Below are 24,717 nucleotides of genomic sequence, written 5' to 3' on the forward strand. Positions count from 1 at the left end.
GCACGCACGCACGCACGCACGCACGCACGCACGCACGCACGCACGCACACACACACACACACACACACACACACACACACACACACACACACACACACACACACACACACACACACACACAGATATTTAAAGTGGAACTGCACTTTTTGGGGGAATTTTGCCTATTGTTCACAATCCTTATGAGAAACAAGAAGACAAAAGTTTTTTGTTATTTTTGCTTTCTAACGTAAAAATCGGCTTGTTCTATGTGGTTAGCAATGCAGCTAATGGGAGCAATCAATTCTACCTCTAAGTCACTTTAAAAATGCATTCAAAAACCGTCAACAATACTTCATTTACGTTCTGCAACCTGTATAATAACCAAACTGTAGTGACATTGTTATTGTAAGAGTGAACAGTGAGGAACTCTTTTTCTTGCGTAGTAACACATCGGCGTGCTACGGTATTAGCCGTAAAAGCTAACTACGGCAAGAGATAAGCTAGCTTCTACATCAGCACAAAATGCGTTTCAGTTTGTAATGCACAGCACTACGATAACACACCAATCTGTACTGACTGAAAAACATGAACAATCATATTACAGTATCTGTAAAGTATTATTTTATTAGCCAGACAGCGTATGACTCACTCAATGGACAGTTGTACGTCTGGTCCAGCTGCCCGGGGACGTTATTTCCGGTTTATTTGGGTAAGCACTCCATTTATGTCAAAATAGCTTGTCTCCAAGCTCCCCATTTACACCGTCAAAATCACTTTTATCTCACTCTCTCGGCTTCTGTCTGCTCCAACGTCTCACCTTTCCTTCATGCTTGCTTCTAGAAGCAGCAGTTCATCCTCAGTATATTCAGCTTCAAAAGTATAAGGTTTTGAATCCTCATTTGTCCAAAAATTGTCGTCTTTGTTGTCTGTTACAATGACCAAATAAGGTAAATATTGATTATATTACATGTTGTTCTGAAGGTGTCTGTTACTACATTATATGGTGACATGCATTATTAGCATCTACCAAGCGTTTTTTTAAATCATTTTTAAAATCGTAAAACAAGACACGTCTTCTTGTCTCTCATAATGATTGTGAACGAAAATTCCAAAAAAAGTGCAGTTCCCGTTTAGAGCACAAATACATGACCTGCGAGGTGACACAAACGTAGGTCACTGTCTTTTGTTTTTGTGTGGCTTCATATTAGAGGAATTGCGCTGCTTCTTCATTACCAGAGTGCACACTGCAAATTGCAGAAACTACTGCTTGCCAGACTGAAAGAGGTAGCTGCAGAAGGGCCACTGAGTGGTTTCTGGTATATTCTGTAATGCATAATGTTGAAGGTTTTACCTTTTCATCCAGAGCCTTGTGATGTTCAAACAGTGACTTGAGGGCTTTGAGGACCTCCACCTCGCTGGAGACTCCAGATGGTGGCGGGGCCTGCCTTTTCACAACTGTCATCCTGAGACTGCGTTCGTGACGAGACACCAAACACTCCAGGTGCTCCAGCAGCAGCTACACACACACACGCACACACACATAGTATACATAACATACAGAATCAATGAACACATGCTGTATTGAGTGGAGAAAAACACAGTGACGTACAATAAAATATAATAAATATAATATATAAATATAATGAATAAATAAATATAATAAATGAAAAAAATTAAAATAAAATATAATGTAAATATAATAAATAAAAACACACACACAGTGATGTACAATAAAATATACTAAATAATAAACACACACAGTGATGTACAATAAAATATGATGAATAAAAACACACAAAGTGACATACAATAAAATATAATAAATAAAAACACACACAGTGACGTACAATAAAATATAATAAATAAAAACACACACTGACGTACAATAAAATATAATACATAAAAACACACACAGTGACGTACAATAAAATATAATAAATAAAAACACACACGCAAATGAATAAATAGGGGACGGCGTGGCGCTGTTGGTAGAGTGGACATGTTCCTGGTTCAAACCCCACCTTCTACCAACCTCGTCACGACCGTTGTGTCCTTGAGCAAGACACTTCACCCTTGCTCCTGATGGGTCGTGGTTAGTGCCTTGCATGGCAGCTCCCGCCATCAGTGTGTGAATGAGTGTGTGAATGGGTGAATGTGGAAATAGTGTCAAAGCGCTTTGAGTACCTCGATGGTAGAAAAGCGCTACACAGGTATAACCCATTTACCATTTACCATTTAACTTAATATAATATCACATAATAAATAAATATAATATGATATAAGTATAATAAATAAAAACACACACACAGTGACATACAATAAAATATAATAAATAAAAACACACACACACAGTGACAAACAATAAAATAGAATAAATAAAAACACAGAGACGTACAATAAAATATAATAAATAAAAACACCCAGTGAAGCACAATAAAATATAATAAATAAAAATACACACACACAGTGACATACAATAAAACATAATAAATATAATAAATAAATGAATAAATATAATAACTAAATGAATAAATATAATAAATAAATAACTGAATATAAGATAATATAATAAATAATTAAAATATTATATAAATATAATAAATAAAAACACACACACAGTGACGTACAATAAAATATAATAAATAAACACACACACACACACACACAGTGACGTACAATAAAATATGATGAATAAAAACACACACACACGGTGACGTACAATAAAATATAATAGATAAAAACACACACAGTGACGTACAATAAAATATAATAAATAAAAACACACACACAGTGACGTACAATAAATTATAATAACTAAAAACACACACACTCACACACACACACACACACAGTGACGTACAATAAAGCCACATTTTTGAAGAACATGTCTTTATCAGCGGAGTATGCACTGTAACGTGTACACACACACACACGTACCCTGGTGTTGTTCCTTTCAGCTTTCAGCTCCGATATTTCCTCCTCTTTCTCCAGCAGCTGCTCTCGACATATGTTCAGCTCCTTGGTAAGAGTGGCAAACTCCTACACAACACACACACATACACACATACAGAGGTTAATATTGTATCACCATCAATATGCTGGGCTTTCATCTTGAGGAGTCGGCAGCATCAGGGTACAAACATGTGAGTACATGGATGCGGCGGGGGAGTGTGCGGCACCGAGGGAAGTCGTTTCATATTTGGAGGAGACTTTATCAGCAGGAAGTCAGGCGCACATTCTGTACAGTCAAGTGTGACTTCCCCAAATGAAACTTGCTAGTGTGTGTCAATTTGAATCGATGACATATAGCAGGGCTAAAAATTTGGATGTTTCATCAGAAAGATTATATTCCTTTGAACCACATCGGCTCTCACACTGCGCTGTCAATCATTTTATTATTCTGCCTTCGCTACTCGTTTCCAGCGTGTGTAGATAGACAGATAGTTAACAGCAAGAAGAAACAGAAGCTCCAGAAGTTTTGTTAAGGATTCATGTTCCTTCTTTATTTCTAATTGACATCCAGCATCAGACCTTCTCATCCATTACATCATATTTGCACACATTATACTTCTATTGTCTGACATAAGTGTCAAAATAATATATATTTTTTCTTTTCTAGCCAAACGATGCCAACCCCCCCCCCCCCAAAACATACTATTTAACAAGTAGGGAGTAATATTTTGAACACAATGCAATCACTCATTTGACAGAATAAAATAAGGCCTTTGTTCCTTAAATTGAATTGTTCTCCTTCCTCTGTTTTATTTCTTTACACTTCTTCCTTCATTTCGGTTAGTAAGACTGAACATATAAACATTACTAACTATAATGTCCATTGTGTAACTCACATAAATGAAACAGAAGGTTTAGTGTTCATACATTCACATAATAAACTACAGATTTTTCCGGATATAAAAATTAAACAAAAGCCAGAGCAAATATTGCACACAACGGATGTGGCTCAACACAATTAAACCTAAGGTGTAGCGTTATCGCCCTCTAAAGGTCAAATTTAGTGTCATGTGTATTAAACGAGCTTTGATCACCAGAGAGTTACAACCACAAATACAAAAGACATCACAAAGTTTTAATACAAAACAAACCAAATATCTTAATGCACAATATTTTCGATTTTTTACAACCCTCGTTTGCTCATATATGCAAAAGGTGACAAAGTTTGATACATTTGTGGAAGCATAAGACACGATAAAATCTCAACATATAATATGTAACACTGTTCAAATTTAACGTGACAATGTGTGCAGGTTTTGCAGTTTTCTCCAACCCACTTGACCAAAAAACAATCTGCACAATTTACGTTAAAATACCAGCAGCTGTGGTTGCCAGGAATTTACCATACAAAATACAGTCACCATGTTTAGGACATTACAGTATGTTAATGTTGAATCTGTTAATTTTACAGTTATTTATGGTAAATTACTATGAAAAAAACTGACATATTGTTAATCTGTTTACAAAAATAACTTTTTGGCAGCTGTCGTCAGGAATTCACCGTAAAACAAATTAGGGCCAATGTTTGTGTTGCCAATCAGCCTATCCCCAGGTGCATGTCTTTGAGTACCCGGAGAGAATCCACGCAGTCACGGGGAAAACATGCAAACGCCACACAAAAAGACCCCTTGGCCCGGGAATCAAACCCAGGACATTCTCACTGATAGGCACAAGTGTTAACCACTGCACCACCCTACCTGGGATCTGCAAAATGCCCGTGTTTCCGAGACATGTGAGCGGCACATGAGGATTTTAACTTGAAAGTATTTGTACAACCTTTTGGGCAACTCACAACATGGCCTTCTGCCACATGTTCCTTCAAGTGAGCTATCAAAAATTAGCCTTAAATGCTCCGTATCTGTTAAATAGCTGCTTGCAAGCGGTTCCAACACACTTAAACACACATTGTGCTTCATTTCCATGCAGTTTGCAATGAAGTACATAGACATAACACGTCTGATACCACTTGCCACAAAAATACAAGGTTAGCCAAACGTTAACTAGGCTAATTCTTTAACACAAACCCCTAAAACTGCTGTAAATTTAAATGTACAATCCGGCTTCCTCCCACCTCCAAAGACATACACCTGGGGATAGGTTGATTGGCAACACTAAATTGGCCGTAGTGTGTCATGAAGAACACAATGAACTTAGACTTTGTGTCAGTGTATCTACAAAGTAGTTAAACTGTAAGTCACAGCCCATCTGGGATTGAACAAAAAACAAAATAAAGCATAAATAAAAACTTGTTTGTTATTTCCACATATGAATCCTGTGCTAACTCAACAAACTGAGGTAGAAACTATTCAATATGGTTGACTTACTTCCTGCTTTCTAGGCATCACTGTGTATTGACAAAAAATAAAAGCTGTGCAATGTGTGAACAATTTCAACAAACCAACAATAAAAACCAAAAAGACTGACAGTATTGCAATAAATCACACAATGTTGGCTTTCTTTACATTTGCAGAGAAGACAATAATTTCCACAGACTATATCAATGTGCAGTGTCTCATGCAGCATTTGAAATGGAGTTACCTAATTGTTTATTTTACTCCTGTTTGTTTTACGTTGAGTCGATGAGGAGGAGTCACAGCCCCGTTTTACCGTGGACCTCTTGCTTGGTATAGTTGCTCGCCCCGGTATAAACTATTTGCTTGCCTAACAGAATTACTGTTGCGACATACAGTGGACACATTTAGAACAGCAGTTTCTCCAATTTCAAAAATACAGCTCAAACTCATCTCGCGGGCCGGGTTGAACCTGTTCAGGCCCTCGGGCCGCATGTTTGACATCCCTGATTTAGACAAAATAACTTTGAGTATTTGGATGCTTGTGACATTACAGTATTTGCAAAAGCATTGTACAAATGTTTCATTATTTTCACAGTAAAGTCATGTGTTTTCTACCTTTTTTATAGCCGTAGTCATTTAGCTGGAATTTAGCAGGAATACACCGCATTTACTATTTTTGATTTTACTGTTGCTATTTAACAATTGCTTGCCGTAGTTTTTACGGCCACTTTTTACAGTGCAGTTTAACGAGTAAGAAAACCGCAAAAATAAAACACTCCTGACTGTGCACTAAACAATATAAAGTCCAAACATGTTGTTGTCATTGTGGGCAAAATACATAAATAATTAACAAATACATTTATTTTTAAAACTGAAATTATTGCATATTAAAAATGCAATCATTCTTCACCTTTAAAGTAGCAGTAGAGTGGAAAAATAAGTTACCTCTATATTGAAGCTATTATCATATATATCTGATTTATGACACCTAAAGACTTATAAAGTTTGCGAGTAAATAGATATGATCAAAATAGTATCAATCTCACGGAGATTACCAAGCCATTTGTGAGATAAGGAGGAAGCCAGTCACATGATCCGTGACATAGAGGAGGAACCACAGATTAGGGGCGGTATGGCGTAGTGGGTAGAGCGGCCGTGCCAGAAACCTGAGGGTTGCAGGTTCGCTCCGCCTCTTGACATCCAAAATCACTGCCGTTGTGTCCTTAGGCAGGACACTTCACCCTTGCCCCCGGTGCCGCTCACACTGGTGAATGAATGATGAATGAATGATAGGTGGGGGTCAGAGGGGCCGTAGGCGCAAACTGGCAGCCTCGCTTCCGTCAGTCTACCCCAGGGCAGCTGTGGCTACAAATGTAGCTTACCACCACCAGGTGTGAATGAATAATGGGTTCCCACTTCTCTGTGAGCGCTTTGAGTATCTAACAATAGAAAAGCGCGATATAAAATCTAATCCATTATTATTATTATTATTACAGATCCCTTCCCCATCAACAACAATGCTAATCAAGCAGACTTTGTGAGAGCCAATAACGACTACTTTGGGAGAAATGATGGTTCAGAACCATATAGTTTTTATCCCGAATATAAGAAGAGTGAGCTACAAGTTTTAGAAACTCTGCTAAACAGATCCAGCTTCAGTGAAACACTAAGCATCATGTAGCGGTATTGCTCAGTGCTAAACAAGAAATACAAACTACAAACATCATAAAACGATAGATTACTGTACAATGTCTGCTCTCACTGCGATGACGACTGATAGGAAGTCCACATCTTCCCGTTCAGATGAAGAATTAATTTGAATCCACATGAAGTGTTAAAAAAGTTGCTGTCTTTGGTTGTGTGTTAGTCTCCATATCCGGGTATAAACTGAATGTCACAGATGAACAGCTTCTAGTGTCATGGCTAAATCCTCCAACTACCCAGGTGAGAGGCATGATTTATAACCGAATGAGACGCAGTGGTAGCAGAAGCAGCACACCAAACTTCTTCTTTACAGCTTTACAGCAGTTTGCATGCATATACAGTATGATGCATTACTCCCATCTTCAGTTTCATTTTATAATGACATTAAAGTCTCTCCTTGAGTCCAGTGCAGCATAAACTACAGCTCGCTCTCCGTAATCAATGCTAAAAATAGCTTGTCTGCGTTAGCGCTTATAATAACAACATTATTAATATTTGGTTAATGTTCAGGTCACGAGATGTAAATAGAGTATTGTTTGCGGGTTGGATAATTATTTAGTGGGATTTGTGGGCAAAATAGAGAGCCCCTATAGCCTCATCTGCAGAGGTTGCATTCACCAGACCCAGAATGAAGATGCATTTTGGGATATTTTATTAAGCTAACAAGTGGTCTCTGTTGGGGTGAGTGGCAGCACAGTTCAATGATAAGCAAGTTTGCTTCATGCCTGCGGCACATACACAGTAACAGGACTGAAAGTAAATATATAATACTATAAATAATGCTCTTTTTTGACAGGTCATATGATAAGTCTGTTTTTTTAGACTCACTGATTATCACCTTTTTATGGAAGCCCCTTTTTGACACTAAAAAATAAAATACCTGAATGGTACATCATAATTATGAGACAAAAAGTCATAATTATGAGACAAGAAAGTCTTAATTATAATAAGTTCTTGGTATGAGATAAAAAGTCGAAATTATACGATAAAAAGTCGAAATTATGAGTTAGAAAGTCAAAATTATGACATATGAATTGAAAATGATATGAGATAAGGTCATTGTTATGAGCTAAAAAAAAAAAGGTATATTTATGAGATAAAAAGGCAAAATGATATGAGATAAGGTCATAATTATCAGATAAGTACATAATTATGAGAAAAAAAGTCATAACTATGACATGAAAAGGCGAAATTACGAGATAAAAAGTCAAAATTATGACCTTAACATTTGAAATGATAAGAAAGTCATAATTATCAGATAAGGTCATAATTATGAGATTGAAAAAAAAATCATGATTATAAGATTAAAAAAATCATAATTGTGAGATTAAAAAGTTAAAATTCCGACATAAAAAATTAAAATGATATGAGATAAGACGGTCATAATTATGAGATGAAAGTTATTATGAGATTTATTAAAAGTCATAAATATGAGATAAAAATGCGAAATTATGAGATAAAAAGTTAAGATTATGATGTAACAAATCGAAATAATATGAGAGAAGAAGGTCATAATTATGAGATTTAAAAAAGTCATAATTATGAGATAAAAAAAAGTCATAATTATAAAATTAAAAAAAGTCACAATTATGAGATAAAGTTATAATTATAAGATTTAAAAAGTAATAATAATGAGATAAAAAGGCAAAATTATGAGATAAAAAGGCAAAATTATGACATACAAATGTGAAATTATATGAGGTATGAAGGTCATAATTATCAGATAAAAAAGTCATAATTACAAGATTAAAAAAAGTCATAATTATGAGATAAAAAGGAGAATTTATGAGATAAAAAGTCAAAATTATGAGATAAGGAAGTTGAAAATATGAGATGGCCGACTTCCTGTTCATTTTCAGGTATGGGTTATTGAGACTTTTTCGTGCGTCCCCTCATGATAGACATCTACAGCGGTTTTCGTGTCGATACGTATATGTACTGGTAGGAGGGGCACATTTTTTGTCATTATAAAAGGAGCCGATTTTGAAATTTAATTTTCAAGACCCCCAAAATATAGCATCTTTTGTCATACCTGACGCGCTAAGTTTTACAATATAACTAAAACAATTCTTACTTCCTCAAGCGTCCCATGTGTGATGTCTTTCGGAGTGTTTCCATGCATATTTGTACGTGCTATCGTAATGTAATGAAGCTAGCGTCATTAGCTAATATGCTAACAAGTGTCTGTGTTACTATTATTAACTTACAATGGCATTAAAGGCCTACTGAAACCCACTACTACCGACCACGCAGTCTGATAGTTTATACATCAATGATGAAATCTTAACATTGCAACACATGCCAATACGGCCGGGTTAACTTATAAAGTGCAATTTTAAATTTCCCGCGAAACTTCCGGTTGAAAACGTCTATGTATGATGACGTTTGCGCGTGACGTCAATGGTTGAAGCGGAAGTATTGGGACACATTGTATCCCAATACAAACAGCTCTGTTTTCATCGCAAAAGTCCACAGTATTCTGGACATCTGTGTTGGTGAATCTTTTGCAATTTGTTTAATGAACAATGGAGACTGCAAAGAAGAAAGATGTAGGTGGGATAGGTGTATTAGCGGCTGGCTGCAGCAACACAACCAGACGCGCTATCCGACGCTAGCCGCCGACCGCATCGATGATCGGGTGAAGTCCTTCGTCGCGCCGTCGATCGCTGGAACGCAGGTGAGCACGGGTGTTGATGAGCAGATGAGGGCTGGCGTAGGTGGATAGCTAATGTTTTTAGCATAGCTCTGTGAGGTCCCGTAGCTAAGTTAGCTTCAATGGCGTCGTTAGCAACAGCATTGTTAAGCTTCGCCAGGCTGGAAAGCATTAACCGTGTAGTTACAGGTCCAGGGTTTAATAGTATTGTTGATCTTCTGTCTATCCTTCCAGTCAGGGGCTTATTTCTTTTGTTTCTATCTGCAGTTAAGCACGATGCTATCACGTTAGCTCCGTAGCTAAAGTGCTTCGCCGATGTATTGTCGTGGAGATAAAAGTCACTGTGAATGTCCATTTCGCGTTCTCGACTCTCATTTTCAAGAGGATATAGTATCCGAGGTGGTTTAAAATACAAATCCGTGATCCACAATAGAAAAAGGAGAAAGTGTGAAATCCAATGAGACCTTGTACCTAAGTTACGGTCAGAGCCAAAAAAGAAAGTCCTGCACTGCACTCTAGTCCTTCACTCTCACGTTCCTCATCCACGAATCTTTCATCCTTGCTCAAATTAATGGGATAATCGTCGCTTTCTCGGTCAGAATCGCTCTCGCTGCTGGTGTAAACAATGGGGAAATGTGAGGAGCCCTTCAACCTGTGACGTCACGCTACTTCCGGTACAGGCAAGGCTTCTTTTATCAGCGACCAAAAGTTGTGAACTTTATTGTCGATGTTCTCTACTAAATCCTTTCAGTAAAAATATGGGAATATCGCAAAATGATCAAGTATGACACATAGAATGGATCTGCGATCCCCGTTTAAATAAGAAAATTTCATTTCAGTAGGCCTTTAACTTACAATGGCATTCTTTTTGTATTGTTTCAGTTTCGTACAATCACCAAAGCGTCACCGTGGAGTTATTGAGTCTGTTTAGCTGATTGCAGAGCTGATTGCAGAGCTGGCTTGCGCAGTTACTGGGTCCATGATGATGACTTCTGTTTTGTTTACTGCCGTGTTACAGACACCGTTTGGAAAAAATTGAAGTATGTAAATAAACATTTACCAAATATTTGTTGTCATTTCACAACGTATATATCTGCGTCTTGTCAGTGCGGCTAATATATGGGGGGGGAAAAAATTCTTCGAACATTTGGTGGATGCGGCTTGTGTGTTGGTGCGCTCTATAGTCCGGAAAAAACTGTATACATTAACCGCCTTATAACCCGGTGCGCCTAATGTACGGAATAATTCTGGTTTTGCTTACTTACCGACCTCAAAGCTATTTTATTTGGTACATGATGAAATTATAAGTGTGACCAGTAGATGGCAGTCACACATAAGAGATATGTGTAGACTGCAATATGATGGCAGTCATACATAAGAGATATGTGTAGACTGCAATATAACTCACACGGTAAAAAAACGGTCATCTACTGGCAGCTACGGCTGCCAAACGAAAACCATAAAATTAAAGTAAAACATTGTAAACCAAATAATGATCAAAAACATTATATTTACAGAAATTTTCATAAAACCTTTTTCGGAAAAATATAGTTATTTTACAGATTTTTTCTGAATTGTTAAGATCAACCACCTTTAATAAAGTGACGATGCAAACAGTTCTGCAGAAAAATACCGCCAGCCAGCCAGCCAGCCACATAACATGTGCGGCTTCTGCACGCACACATATTAGAATGCAACGCATACTTCATCAACAGCGATACAGGTTACACTGAGGGTAGCCGAATAAAAAAACTTTAACACTGTTAGAAATATACGCCACACTGTGAATCCACACCAAACCAGAACCCTTGCAGCACTAACTCTTCCGGGACGCTACAAGGTGTATGTGTGGGGGTGGGGGTGGGGGGGGAGGTATGGTGGTAGCGGGGGTGTATTTTGTAGCGTCCCGGAAGAGTTAGTGCCGCAAAGGATTCTGGGTATTTATTCTGTTGTGTTTATGTTGTGTTACGGTGCGGATGTTCTCCCGAAATGTGTTTGTCATTCTTGTTTGGTGTGGATTCACAGTGTGGCGTATATTTCTAACAGTGTTAAAGTTTTTTTATACTGGCACCCTCGGTGTAACCTGTATCGCTGTTGATGAAGTATGCGTTGCATTCGCTCGTGTGTGCGTACAGAAGTCGCACATATCTTGTGACTGGGTCTGAACGATGTTAGAATGGATGAAAAGCGGACGTGACAATAGCTCGTAGAGGACGTTAAAGTGGTTAGAGTGTCCGCCCTGAGATCGGTAGGTTGTGAGTTCAAACCCCGGCTGAGTCATACCAAAGACTATAAAAATGGGACCCATTACCTCCCTGCTTGGCACTCAGCATCAAGGGTTGGAATTGGGAGTTAAATCACCAAAAATTATTCCCGGGCGCGGCACCGCTGCTGCCCACTGCTCCCCTCACCTCCCAGGGGGTGATCAAGGGGATGGGTCAAATGCAGAGGACAAATTTCACCACACCTTGTGTGTGTGTGACAATCATTGGTACTTTAACTTTAACTTTAAGGTTAATTTGTTCAACCTTGGCCCGCGGCTTTGTTCAGTTTTAAATTTTGGCCCACTCTGTATTTGAGTTTGACACCCCTGTGTTAGATTTTTAGTACGGACATAGACTTTTATATAACAAGCTACATATTTAATGAAAGATAATTACTGTAATTTTACATGAATTTGAAAGTAATTTAAGAAAACAGAAAATGCTATGTATAATTAATTTGGTATTTTTCTGTAAAAAAAATAGAAATATATATAGTTTGTCATTACTGGCATATTACTTAAAATAACAGGCGGATTGTTTATTTACAGATAATGTCTTCAATTCTACAGTTTTATAAACTGTTTAAAAAAAATAGAAAAATTACAGTAGAAATTTAGAGTAAATTAACCATACAAATATGATTTTTTTTTTACAGTGCAAGTAAACAACACCAAAATGTTATATGTTCCATTGAAAATATAAAACATTACACACAGGGCTCAAAAATCTATCAAAATGTTTTAGTAGGACTTTGGTAAACTATGAAGCTGCACCGCTTCATGGATTGTACTGTGCTTCAACATACCAGTATTATTATGGTATGTGTATAAGGTAGGACATATTATCTGGCATTTTGTTTTGCAATATTATGCAAAAGCAACTTTTCTTACCTTCTGGTACCTGCTGATCTGTATTTGGGATCTGCATAAGTCCTGAAAATGTTCACGCGTCTGCCTTTGTAGTCCATAAGCGTCTTCTTTTTCTATATCTTCTTGTTATGGGACATTCATCCTCGGCTGTTGCCATTTCTAATATAAAGTAGTGTAAAGTTCTTACTTATATCTGTCAGTAAACTCGCCATGAAAGCGCTAAAACATACCGGTCTAGTGAGTTTTTATTATTCACCCAAGGAACTTTAGAGAGTTCCGGTCGGATGGTTTTTCACGGGACACATTTCCGGTGTTGTTGCACAAGTGAGCCACGGATGAGGAGATGCTGCTCCGTTATTTATTGAAGTAAAGTCTGAATGTCATTAAAACAGTTAGCTCCATCTTTTGACACTTCTTCCACTCCCGTCCTTGCACGCTACAACAAAGATGACGGGGAGACGACGCTGCCGAAAGTGAGCCACGTAAATAAGACCGCCCCCAAAACGGAGCATCCTGAAGCGACTGTCAGAAAGCAGCTTGAAGATGATCTGTAAAACATCATCTATGCAACATTTTGACCAAAGAACCACCATTACATGTTATGTAGACCACAAGGAAGTGTTTTACATTTAGAAAAAAAAAAAAATCCGTTGTGCCTTTATATGAACAAAGATCGAAAATAGACCATTCATCGGCAGTGCATTTTATAATCCGATGCGCCCTATGGTCCGTAAAATACGGTAATACCCGTCTAACCCTAGAATAAGTCTCTTTCTCTCTCAAAAGGCCACGCTTAACGTTTCATAGATTTCTGACCCTCCATATCAAGCTACATGTACAGCCGAGTGGGGGCGAAAACAGGTCAGCTAGATTGACTTTGCCATATTCCACGGGGGCGCACGGACAGACAGCAGCTCAGCCCAAATCCACCAACAGATGTTGGCGCTCAACATCTCTTTCAATCACGGCAAAAAGGGCTCGACGGGCCACTGACTCTCCACTTCATCCCCCGCCTTTTGGAAGCCTTCCGCGTCACACCCACTCTCATTTTGTTGGGAGTCACACACAAAATGACGCATCGCTGTCTCGGCAAATAAACATTTCCGTTTAATTTCTCAGGAGGGTTTTCCCTCCAAACAGGCATCATTGTGGGCACCACGCCGTATCAACGCTCCCCCCCAACCATGTCAGCTTTGAAGGATATTTCCTCTACTTCTCAACAAGCTGACGAGGGGGACGTCAACGTCTGTCAGAGGGTATATCACGCAGAGCGCCAGGAAGGTTCTAAGCGTCAGCAGGAAGCGGCTTCTCCGCCGCCGAGCGCGTTGCGAGATAGCAAGCGGTGAGGGAACACTGCTGAGCCCAGACATTGGGAAGCGATTGCTCCCTTTCGCTTCCTTAAGCAGTTTGGGATTAAAGGATGAACAAAAAATACTGTGTGTGTGTGTGTGTGTGTGTGTGTGTGTGTGTGTGTGTGTGTGTGTGTGTGTGTGTGTGTGTGTGTGTGTGTGTGTGTGTGTGTGTGTGTGTGTGTGTGTGTGTGTGGGCTAAGAGAGGGAGGGAGATTGGAGTACAGTTAGATAAAATAAAAGCTTCAATCGCACACAAAAAGTATAAATTCATCAAAGTGCTTATAACTGTGTGTGTGTATGTTCTTGTATTTCTACCACCCTTCTTGAGACATCAACAAGGAAAAGTACCTTCCATATGAGGAGGTGTGAACAAGTTAGGACATAAATCATGGTCCCAATACTTAAAAACATTGCACCTAATAGAGAATGTCTCATTTGCAGCCCTGGTGGTGAAATCTATCAAAATTAGGATGGCCCAAAAAGGAGGGATTTTTTCAAATTGACTGTGTGTCGGTATTAAAAGTGCTCCCCCTCTGGCCAACATATGGAATAACAAGTGTGTGTAAGAAATTGAAGTGCGCCCCCTTTGGCCAAAATTAATTAAAAAAAAAAAAAGTATATAGAGACATACTGTAATAACTTGAAGTAAATAATGAAGATTAAAAAACAATTACAGACAAAAAATTAATTAAAAAAACGGTACTTTTCAGAGGCGGTATAGTACCGAATATGATTAATTAGTATTGCGCTATTATACTAATACCGGTACACCGTACAACCCTATAATGAAGATTAAAATCCAATTACAAAAAAAACAACAAATAAAATTAACTAAAAGCTTACCTATTTTATATTTGCATAGTTTGTTTATATTATTAATGTTGTAAATAAAAATCTTTATATGTCTAGAAAGGGTGGGCCTAAAGAGGTAAGCATTTTTCGAAGGTCTCAAGAAGGTAAAAAATACAATAATTGATGTGTGTGTGTGTGTGTGTGTGTGTGTGTGTTGTATTTCTACCCTTCTTGAGACATCAACAAGGAAAAGTACTTTCCATATGAGGACCGGTGAACAAGTTAGGACATAAATCATGGTCCCAATACGGAGAACCATTGCATCTAATAGAGAATGTCTCATTTGCACCCCTGGTGGTGAAATCTATCCAAATTAGGATGGCCCAAAAAGGAGGGATTTTTTCAAATTGACTGTGTGTCGGTATTAAAAGTGTTCCCCCCCTCTGAAATGACATATGAAATGACAAGTGTGTAACAATTTCAAGGGCTCCCCTTCTGGCCAACATATTAAAGTTAAAGTACCAATGATTGTCACACACACACTAGGTGTGGTGAAATTTGTCCTCTGCATTTGACCCATCCCCTTGTTCACCCCCTGGGAGGTGAGGGGAGCAGTGGGCAGCAATGGAATAACAAGTGTGTATAAGGAATTGAAATGCGCCCCCTTTGGCCAAAATTAATTTAAAACAATTTAATATATATGTATATACAGACATACCGTAATAACTTGAAATAATGAAGATTAAAAACCAAATACAAACAAAAAATTCAACAAAATTTTTCTACTAAAAGCTTACCTTTTTTATATTTACATTGGAAATACGGAAAACCATTGCATCTAATAGAGAATGTCTCATTTGCACCCCTGGTGGTGAAATCTATCATTATTAGGGTGGTCCCAAAAAGGAGGGATTTTTTCTAATTGACTGTGTGTCGGTTTTAAAAGTGCTCCCCCTCTGGTCAACATATGAAATAACAAGTGTGTGTAAGCAATTGAAATGCGCCACCTTTGGCCAAAATTATTTTTTTTTAAAAAGAAAGAAATATGTATATAGAGACATACTGTGATAACTTGAAGTAAATAATGAAGATTAAAAAACAATTACAAAAATATAAAATAATAAATACAAATTAACTTAAAGCTTACCTTTTTTATATTTGCATAGTATATATATATATTATTAATGTTGTAAATACAAATCTTTATATATCTAGAAAGAGTGGTCCTAAAGAGGTAGGCATTTTTCGGAGGTCTTAAGAAGGTAACAAATACAAGAATGTGTGTGTGTGCGTGTGTGTGTGTGTGTGTGTGTGTGTGTGTGTGTGTGTGTGTGTGTGTGTGTGTGTGTGTGTGTGTGTTTGGTAAGCTGTGAATGTGTGTTTCTCATTTGCTGAGAGGTTGCCACTGTGGGCCGTTTGACCTGCACCACCTGAACTCGCCTCATTCAATATTTCCTGAAAAGTCTTTGCAATATTTTGTATTAAACCGTTGAATACAAAATCACCATCGTACCTTGCCACTGTTACACCCGGCCGTACCTTGTGCTGCGTTTTTTTAGTGTTCTCCTGTGTTAGGTGTTTTAGTTCCTGTCCTGTGCTTTCATTTTGGCAGCTTTTCCGTTTTTTTTTGGTGTTTTTACCCCCCCCCCCACCTGTTTCCAATCCATCCATCCATTTTCTACCGCTTGTCCCTTTCGGAGTCCCGGGGGGTGCTGGACCCTATCTCAGCTGCAATCGAGACTGTTTAAGTTGATCATTTTTCTACCTTGGTTGTCGGGACATTGTTGTTGTTATTGTGTCACCGGACTACCGAGGATCCTTTTGATGTTAAGCCCTGCCCCACATTTCCCGTGAGTGTTTTGCCGGGTTTTCACTTTGTTTTGTTTTGTTCACTTCATAGCCTGTCCGGACAGAGCACTTTCTTGTTGCTCTCGTTTTTTGTTAGTTTATCATTAAGTACCTCACACTGCTACCTCGTTCGTCTGCATCCTCTAAACCAGGGGTCCCCAACCTTTTTTGCACCAGGGACCGGTTTAATGTAGGCATTATTTTCACGGACCGGCCTTCCACATGTGGCAGATAAATATAGCAAATAAGTGCATGAAAAATGAATTCGTGAAAAAACTCACCGTAACATTGAATTAATGGGAGCCACTGTTTTTTTCCCTTTGCTAAAATAAAATAGCTCTCCATAGACTTTTGCTTTTTTACTCATTTTTGAAATAGTAGGCTTTTTTTTTGGCTTTAGTATCTCATGGGTTATAGGTGATACATCACATTCAAGGACAAGAGCATGGATATATAACAACGCTAGAAATAGTTGCCATTAGTTCCAATAGGTTTCTGTGGATTTCTATTTCCATTCTAAAAGTGATGTGTTCATATTTTGTGCAATATTTCATACGTAGATACACTAATGTTAGCTTTTTTTGGTCTGATATTCCATGCGTAAATACATTTGTTATTGCTAACTACTTGTGCATTAATACCAGCACTTTAACTTACCAGGCCAAAGGAGATGTGTATTTTCTTCCTTCGGCACAATTATTATATGCAACAATTTAACACTTCTCCATCTACCTTATGCACTTTAACTACCATGGTCACTTTGTTCCTGATCTGCCCTGATCTTAGGTCATCAACCTGCAGATGGAACCTAGCTTTCGGCTACAATTTGACACCTTCACATTTGATATGTTTATTAATGTGCATTGTCCCATGTAACAATTACAGCAAATGGTGACTTCCTACCAAGAGTTTTATAATACATCTATGAACAAGCTTATTGGTGTGTCTGGTGGGACTGGCCAAAGTTAAGTCGGAGAAAATGCGGTTGGTTGTAAATGATTTAATGTCTCCGTGCGGCCCGGTAGCAAATGCGTCACGGACCAGTGCCGGTCCCTGGACCGGTGGTTGAAGACCACTGCTCTAAACCGCTTGACAGCCACATTACGCTTGAAATTTTGCGGCTTCTCTCGGTTTGGCTTAAATTAAGTCTTAAAGGGGACCTATTATGCAAGACCAACTTTACTTACCTGTCGGTACCTGTTTTTGTGTATTCGGGATCCCCCATTTATCCCGGATATTTGAAATCAAACCACGGAAGCGTGGCAGAAACATTTGTAAAACAATCGTGCTTTTTTCCAAATAGTGACGTTTTTTGCCTTAATTCCTCCATGAATGGTGACGTTTTCTGTCTTACGTCCTCCATGAATGGTAGAGATTTACCCGAAGAGCTTTGCACGTGTCCACCATTTGTGCAGCCCTTTGAGACACTTGTGATTTAGAGCTATATAAATAAACAGTGATTGATTGATTGATCTTCCTCTCACGCGAGATCCACGCAGGAATGGGGCCATAGGAATGAATCCCTTACCTTCTGCAGTTTAACTTAGCGTATTAAGCTGCTACTCTTTTCCTACGCTTTACACCCTGCGGCTTATACAACGGTGCGGTAATTTATGGATTTCTCTTCACTAACGACCAGAATGTTTTCTATTCAACAAATAGTTTTCATAAAGCACCGACAGAGACACTGATAAGGTGCTATTGTTTGTGCTATGGCGCCATCTTTTGGAGTTTGCTCACTGCAAGTGCTGCGGGTTGAACGTCTACTGTACAGTATTTCCTTCTGTTTTGTGCCTTGAACCAGAAGTACACGTGTCATTCCGTCTACTGTCCCTCCAAAGCGTTTCTACTCGTATGGTTTCTTCATCACCCCAAGAAATGTGTGTAAGTTTTACAATATAACTAAGACAATTACTTACTTACTAAACCGTCCCATGAGTGATGTCTGTAGGAGTGTTTTAATGCATATTTTTACATGCTATCTAATGTAATCAAGTTTGCTAATATGCTAACACGTTTACGAGTGTTTGTGTTTGTATTATTAACTTACAATGGCATTCTTTTTGTATTGTTTCAGTTTCGTAAATTCACCAAAATGTCACAGTGGAGTTATTGAGTCTGTTTAGCTGATTGGAGAGCTAGCTTGTGCAGCCAGTGGGTCCATGACTACGACTTCTGTTTTTTTTGATCAGCCGTTTTACTGCCGTGTTACAGACACCGTTTGGAAACAATTAAGATATGTAAATAAACAATTACAAAATCTTTGTGTTAGTAACTCATTTCACAAAGTATATATCTGCGGCTTAGGAACGGTGTGGCTCGGTTTCTAGGTGCCAGCAACCTGAGGGTTCGTGGTTTGATCCCCGTAAGCATATGTAGTTGTGTGAATGTAATAACACTAAACCTAAATATGGGATCTGAGCCGAGGATGTCTTTGTGGCTTGTGCAGCCCTTTGAGACACTCGTGATTTAGGGCTATATAAGTAAACATTGATTGATGAAATACACAATGGACATTATTTATCTTAGACACCTAAATGAAGGAAGAAGTATAAAGAAATACACCTGAGAAATAATTCAAAATAAGAAACCTCAATCCCAAACAAAGCTTCTGGAGCTTCTGTTTCTTCATGCTGTTAACTATCTGTCTAGCTGCACATGCTGGAATTGAGTAGGGCGGGCAGGATAATGCATTTGTTGATGTTGTCGATGTTTTCACTTTGCAATTAAGTAAAGTAAGTCTCAAAGGTGGCACTACCTGACGAAACATCCACATTTCGATGTCCGGCCCCCGAGCCCTTGGACTCTTGAAACCGCGGCCCTCTTCAATATGATGTGGAATAGCCCTGGTCTAGAGTGCTTCAATTGTGTTAAATAACATTTTGAGAAGGTCATAAACAGTTATTTTTTGCTTTAACTACAAACCCCAAAACCAGTGAAGTTGGCACGTTGTGTAAATTGTAAATAAAAACAAAATACAATGATTTGCAAATCCTTTTCAATTTATATTCAATTGAATGGACTGCAAAGACAAGATATCCAACTGGAAAACGTAATTTTTTGCAAATATTAGCTCATTTGGAATTTGATGCCTGTAACATGGTTAAAAAAAGCTGGCACAAGTGGCAAAAAAGACTGAAAAAGTTGAGGAATGCTCATAAAACACTTATTTGGAACATCCCACAGGTGAACAGGCTAATTGGGAACAGGTGGGTGCCATGATTGGGTATAAAAGCAGCTACCATGAAATGCTCAGTCGTTCACAAACAAAGATGGAGCGAGAGTCACCACTTTGTCAACAAATGGGTGAGCAAATTTTCAAACAGTTTGAGAACAACATTTCTCAACGAGCTATTGCAAGTAATTTAGGGATTACACCATCTACGGTCCGTAATATAATCAAAAGGTTCAGAGAATCTGGAGAAATCACTGCACGTAAGCGATGATATTACAGACTTTCGATCCCTCAGGCGGTACTGCATCAAAAAGCGACATCAGTGTGTAAAGGATATCACCACATGGGCTCAGGAACACTTCATAAAACCGCTGTCAGTAGCTACAGTTCGTCGATACATCTGTATGTGCAAGGTAAAAGTCTACTATGTAAAGCGAAAGCCATTTATCAACAACACCCAGAAACGCAGCCGCCTTCGCTGGGCCCGAGCTCATCTAAGATGGACTGATGTAAAGTGGAAAAGTGTTTTGTGGTCTGATGAGGCCACATTTCAAATTGTTTTTGGAAACTGTGGACGTCATATCCTCTGGAACAAAGAGGAAAAGAACCATCTGGATTGTTATAGGCGGAAAGTTCAAAAGCCAGCATCTGTGATGGTATGGGGGTGTATTAGTGTCCAAGGCATGGGTAACTTACACATCTGTGAAGGCACCATTAATGCTGAAAGGTACATACAGGTTTTGGAGCAACATATGTTGCCATCCAAGCAACGTTATCATGGACGCCCCTGCTTATTTCAGCAAGACAATGCCAAGCCATGTGTTACAACAGCTTGGCTTCCTAGTAAAAGAGTGCAGGTACTAGACTGGCCTGCCTGTAGTCCAGACCAGTCTCCCATTAAAAATGTGTGGCACATTATGAAGCCTAAAATACCACAACGGAGACCCCGGACTGTTGAACAACTTAAACTGTACATCAAGCAAGAATGGGAAAGAATTCCACCTGAAAAGCTTCAAATATTTGTCTCCTCAGTTCCCAAACCTTGACTGAGTGTTGTTAAAAGGAAAGGCCATGTAGCACAGTGGTAAAAATGCCCCTGTGCCAACTTTTTTGCAATGTGTTGCTGACATTAAATTTTAAGTTAATGATTATTTGCACAAAAAAAAATTAAGTTTCTCAGTTCAAACATTAAATATATTGTCTTTGCGGTCTATTCAATTGAATATAAGTTGAAAAGGATTTGCAAATCATTGTATTCTGTTTTTATTTACGATTTACACTATGTGCCAACTTCACTGGTTTTGGGTTTTGTATACAAATATTTGATTAATGAATCCTACTTTGCGAAAATTCACATACGTCCCAGCAAACATGACAGAACAGTTCAGAGAAACAACTCGAAATCCGTCGAGGGATTCTTCAAACATCGCATATCCATAAGCCGAGAAATCTGCAAAAAAACCCAGTTTTTCTCCACCACCACAGTTCCGCCACCCTAACACTTTCCCTGCGTGTGAGTTATTCACCGTTATGATGCTGCCCTGCACACCATCGCTATGGCAACAGGGCGTCAAGGAAGCGAAGTGCTGCAAGTTTTATCAAACGACTGCAGATGTTCACAAATGCTAACATGCGGCTACAAGGCCACTGAGACTAAATGCACTCAACTGGATGCAGTAATTCATGTACTCTGGCTTTCTGGCACGGTCCAAAAACATGCATGTCGGGTTACTTGGGGACGTTAAATTGCTGTTTTCACTTACTACCTACAGTGGATGGAGGTTCATTTTGTGTCTTTTATAATGAAAGCTTTTTTTGGGGGGACTGATTTTTTTTGTGCGTTTGATTTTTGTGAACTGGATTTCAAATACGCTGACAATTTAACATTTTTTGAGCCAAATTTGTGTTTAAAAATTCAGTGTAAAAAAAAATTCAGTGCAGAAATATTTGTTGCTTCAAAACTCAAAGCTAAATCTAGGCCATGTCCACACGAACACAGTTTCAAAAACGCATATTTAGGGTTAAAACAATCTCCATCCACACAAGTGTAGTTTTAAAACTGTCTACACACTGTCATGCACATTTTGTCCAATCAGAAACCTGAAAAAAGCAGCCACAGCTGACTTGTGTCAACACGTGGACCTTGGGGTTTGTTTTCCCGGAATGCAAAGGAAAGTTGGCGCAGGCAAGACGTGAATGTAAGTACATATTTTTATTTTAACACTAACAGACTACAAAAAGGAAGCAAACAAAAGGCGCGCACAATGGCGGAGAACAAACTTGACTAATGAAACAAAACTTGCACAAAGGCAGAAACTATGAACAATAAACAAAAACTTACTTGGCATGGAACTATGGTAGCATGAAGACAAAACGAGGTAGCAGGGGTGTCAGAAGAAGCATGGTATGAAAGGATAATGTCACCAGGACGAACAACAGAAACAGACAGGCTTAAATAGCAGTGACATGATCAGTGAAAACAGGTGCGTGACTCAAAACGTGAAACAGGTGCGTGACATGACAGGTGAAAACTAATGGGTTGCTATGGTGACAAAACAAACAAAAGTGCACAAAGAGTCCAAAAACAAAACCGAACATGACTAAAACAAAACATGATCACACAGACATGACAACTTGTTGGTATTACGCCTCTGTTATAATGTTTATTTTGATAAACTAAACCAGACCTGGGCAAATTAAGGCCCGGGGGCCACATGTGGCCCGTTAAGATTTTAACGGGTACAGTCTAGTACCCGCACCGCACTCTTCAATCAAATAATTTTTTTAGATCTTCAAAATGGAAACTATAGCTGCCATTATGATGTGCACTGATGTTTTCAAATTACCGTAAGTCTTGAACTTTACAAAGTATTTTAATGGTTGTTTTTTTCACCCCGTTCATATTTTGCTGTTGTGGCCAAGCAGCTCAATTTTTGTTTCATCTGACCACAGAACTTTCCTCCAGAATGTTTTATCTTTGTCCATGTGATGTCAGATGAAACAAAAATTGAGCTGTTTGGCTACAATACCCAGCATAATGTTTGGAGGAGAAAAGGTGAGGCTTTTAATCCCAGGAACACCATTCCTACTGTCAAACATGGTGGTGGTAGTATTATGCTCTGGGCCTGTTTTGCTGCCAATGGAACTGGTGCTTTACAGAGAGAAAAAAGGACAATGAAATAGGAGGATTACCTCCAAATTTTACAAGACAACCTAAAATCATCAGCCCGGAGGTTGGGTCTTGGGTGCAGTTGGATGTTCCAACAGGACAATGACCCCAAACACACATCAAAAGTGGTAAATGAATGGTTAAATCAGGGTAGAATTAAAGGCCTACTGAAACCCACTACTACCGACCACGCAGTCTGATAGTTTATATATCAATGATGAAATCTTAACATTGCAACACATGCCAATACTGCCGGGTTAACTTATAAAGTGCAATTTTAAATTTCCGGGGGAACTTCCGGTTGAAAACGTCTATGTATGATGACGTTTGCGCGTGACGTCAATGGTTGAAACGGAAGTATTTGGACACATTGTATCACAATACAAACAGCTCTGTTTTCATCTCAAAATTCCACAGTATTCTGGACATCTGTGTTGGTGAATCTTTTGCAATTTGTTTAATGAACAATGGAGACTGCAAAGAAGAAAGCTGTAGGTGGGATCGGTGTATTAGCGGCTGGCTGCAGCAACACAACCAGGAGGACTTTGAGTTGGATAGCAGACGCGCTATCCGACGCTAGCCGCCGACCGCATCGATGATCGGGTGAAGTCCTTCCTCGCGCCGTCGATCACTGGAACGCAGGTGAGCACGGGTGTTGATGAGCAGATGAGGGCTGGCGTAGGTGGAGCGCTAATGTTTTTATCATAGCTCTGACGAGGTCCCGTAGCTAAGTTAGCTTCAATGGCGTCGTTAGCAACAGCATTGCTATGCTTTGACAGGCGGCACAGCATTAACCGTGTGGTTACAGGTCCAGTGTTTGGTTCGGTGTCTCCTGATAGTAGTATTGTTGATCTTCTGTCTATCCTTCCAGTCAGGGGCTTATTTATTTTGTTTCTATCTGCATTTAAGCACGATGCTATCACATTAGCTCCGTAGCTAAAGTGCTTCACCGATGTATTGTCGTGGAGATAAAAGTCACTGTGAATGTCCATTTCACGTTCTCGACTCTCATTTTCTAGAGAATATAGTATCCGAGATGGTTTAAAATACAAATACGTGATCCACAATAGAAAAAGGAGAAAGTGTGGAATCCAATGAGCCCTTTTACCTAAGTTACGGTCAGAGCGAAAAAAAGATACGTCCTGCACTGCACTCTAGTCCTTCACTCTCACGTTCCTCATCCACAAATCTTTCATCCTCGCTCAAATTAATGGGGTAATCGTCGCTTTCTCGGTCCGAATCGCTCTTGCTGCTGGTGTAAATAATGGGGAAATGTGAGGAGCCTTTCAACCTGCGACGTCACACTACTTCCAGTACAGGCAAGGCTTTTTTTATCAGCGACCAAAAGTTGCGAACTTTATTGTCGATGTTCTCTACTAAATCCTTTCAGCAAAAATATGGCAATATCGCGAAATTATCAAGTATGACACATAGAATGGATCTGGTATCCCCATTTAAATAAAAACATTTCATTTCAGTAGGCCTTTAAGGTTTTAGAATGGCCTTCCCCAAGTCTTGACTTAAACGTGTGGAAAATGCTGAAGAAACAAGTCCATGTCAGAAAACCAACAAATTTAGCTGAACTGCACCAATTTTGTCAATAGGA

At 38.9% G+C, this 24,717-nt stretch overlaps 1 protein-coding gene across 10 annotated transcripts in view; it reads right to left on the reverse strand.

Annotated features, from left to right (window-relative positions):
• Positions 1-24,717, reverse strand: part of ppfia4 (PTPRF interacting protein alpha 4) — a 322,419-nt gene that overhangs the window by 86,618 nt on the left and 211,084 nt on the right. For all 10 annotated transcript variants that reach the window (XM_062054768.1, XM_062054777.1, XM_062054770.1 and 7 more), the window contains 2 exons: positions 2,917-3,018; positions 1,331-1,495 (listed from right to left, as the gene is read on the reverse strand). In XM_062054768.1, coding sequence (XP_061910752.1) covers positions 1,331-1,495; positions 2,917-3,018 — 267 coding nt within the window. The remainder of the gene's footprint in view (positions 1-1,330; positions 1,496-2,916; positions 3,019-24,717) is intronic.

Source organism: Entelurus aequoreus, linkage group LG01 (genome assembly GCF_033978785.1).
Source record: "Entelurus aequoreus isolate RoL-2023_Sb linkage group LG01, RoL_Eaeq_v1.1, whole genome shotgun sequence".
Classification (NCBI taxonomy): Eukaryota; Metazoa; Chordata; class Actinopteri; order Syngnathiformes; family Syngnathidae; genus Entelurus; species Entelurus aequoreus.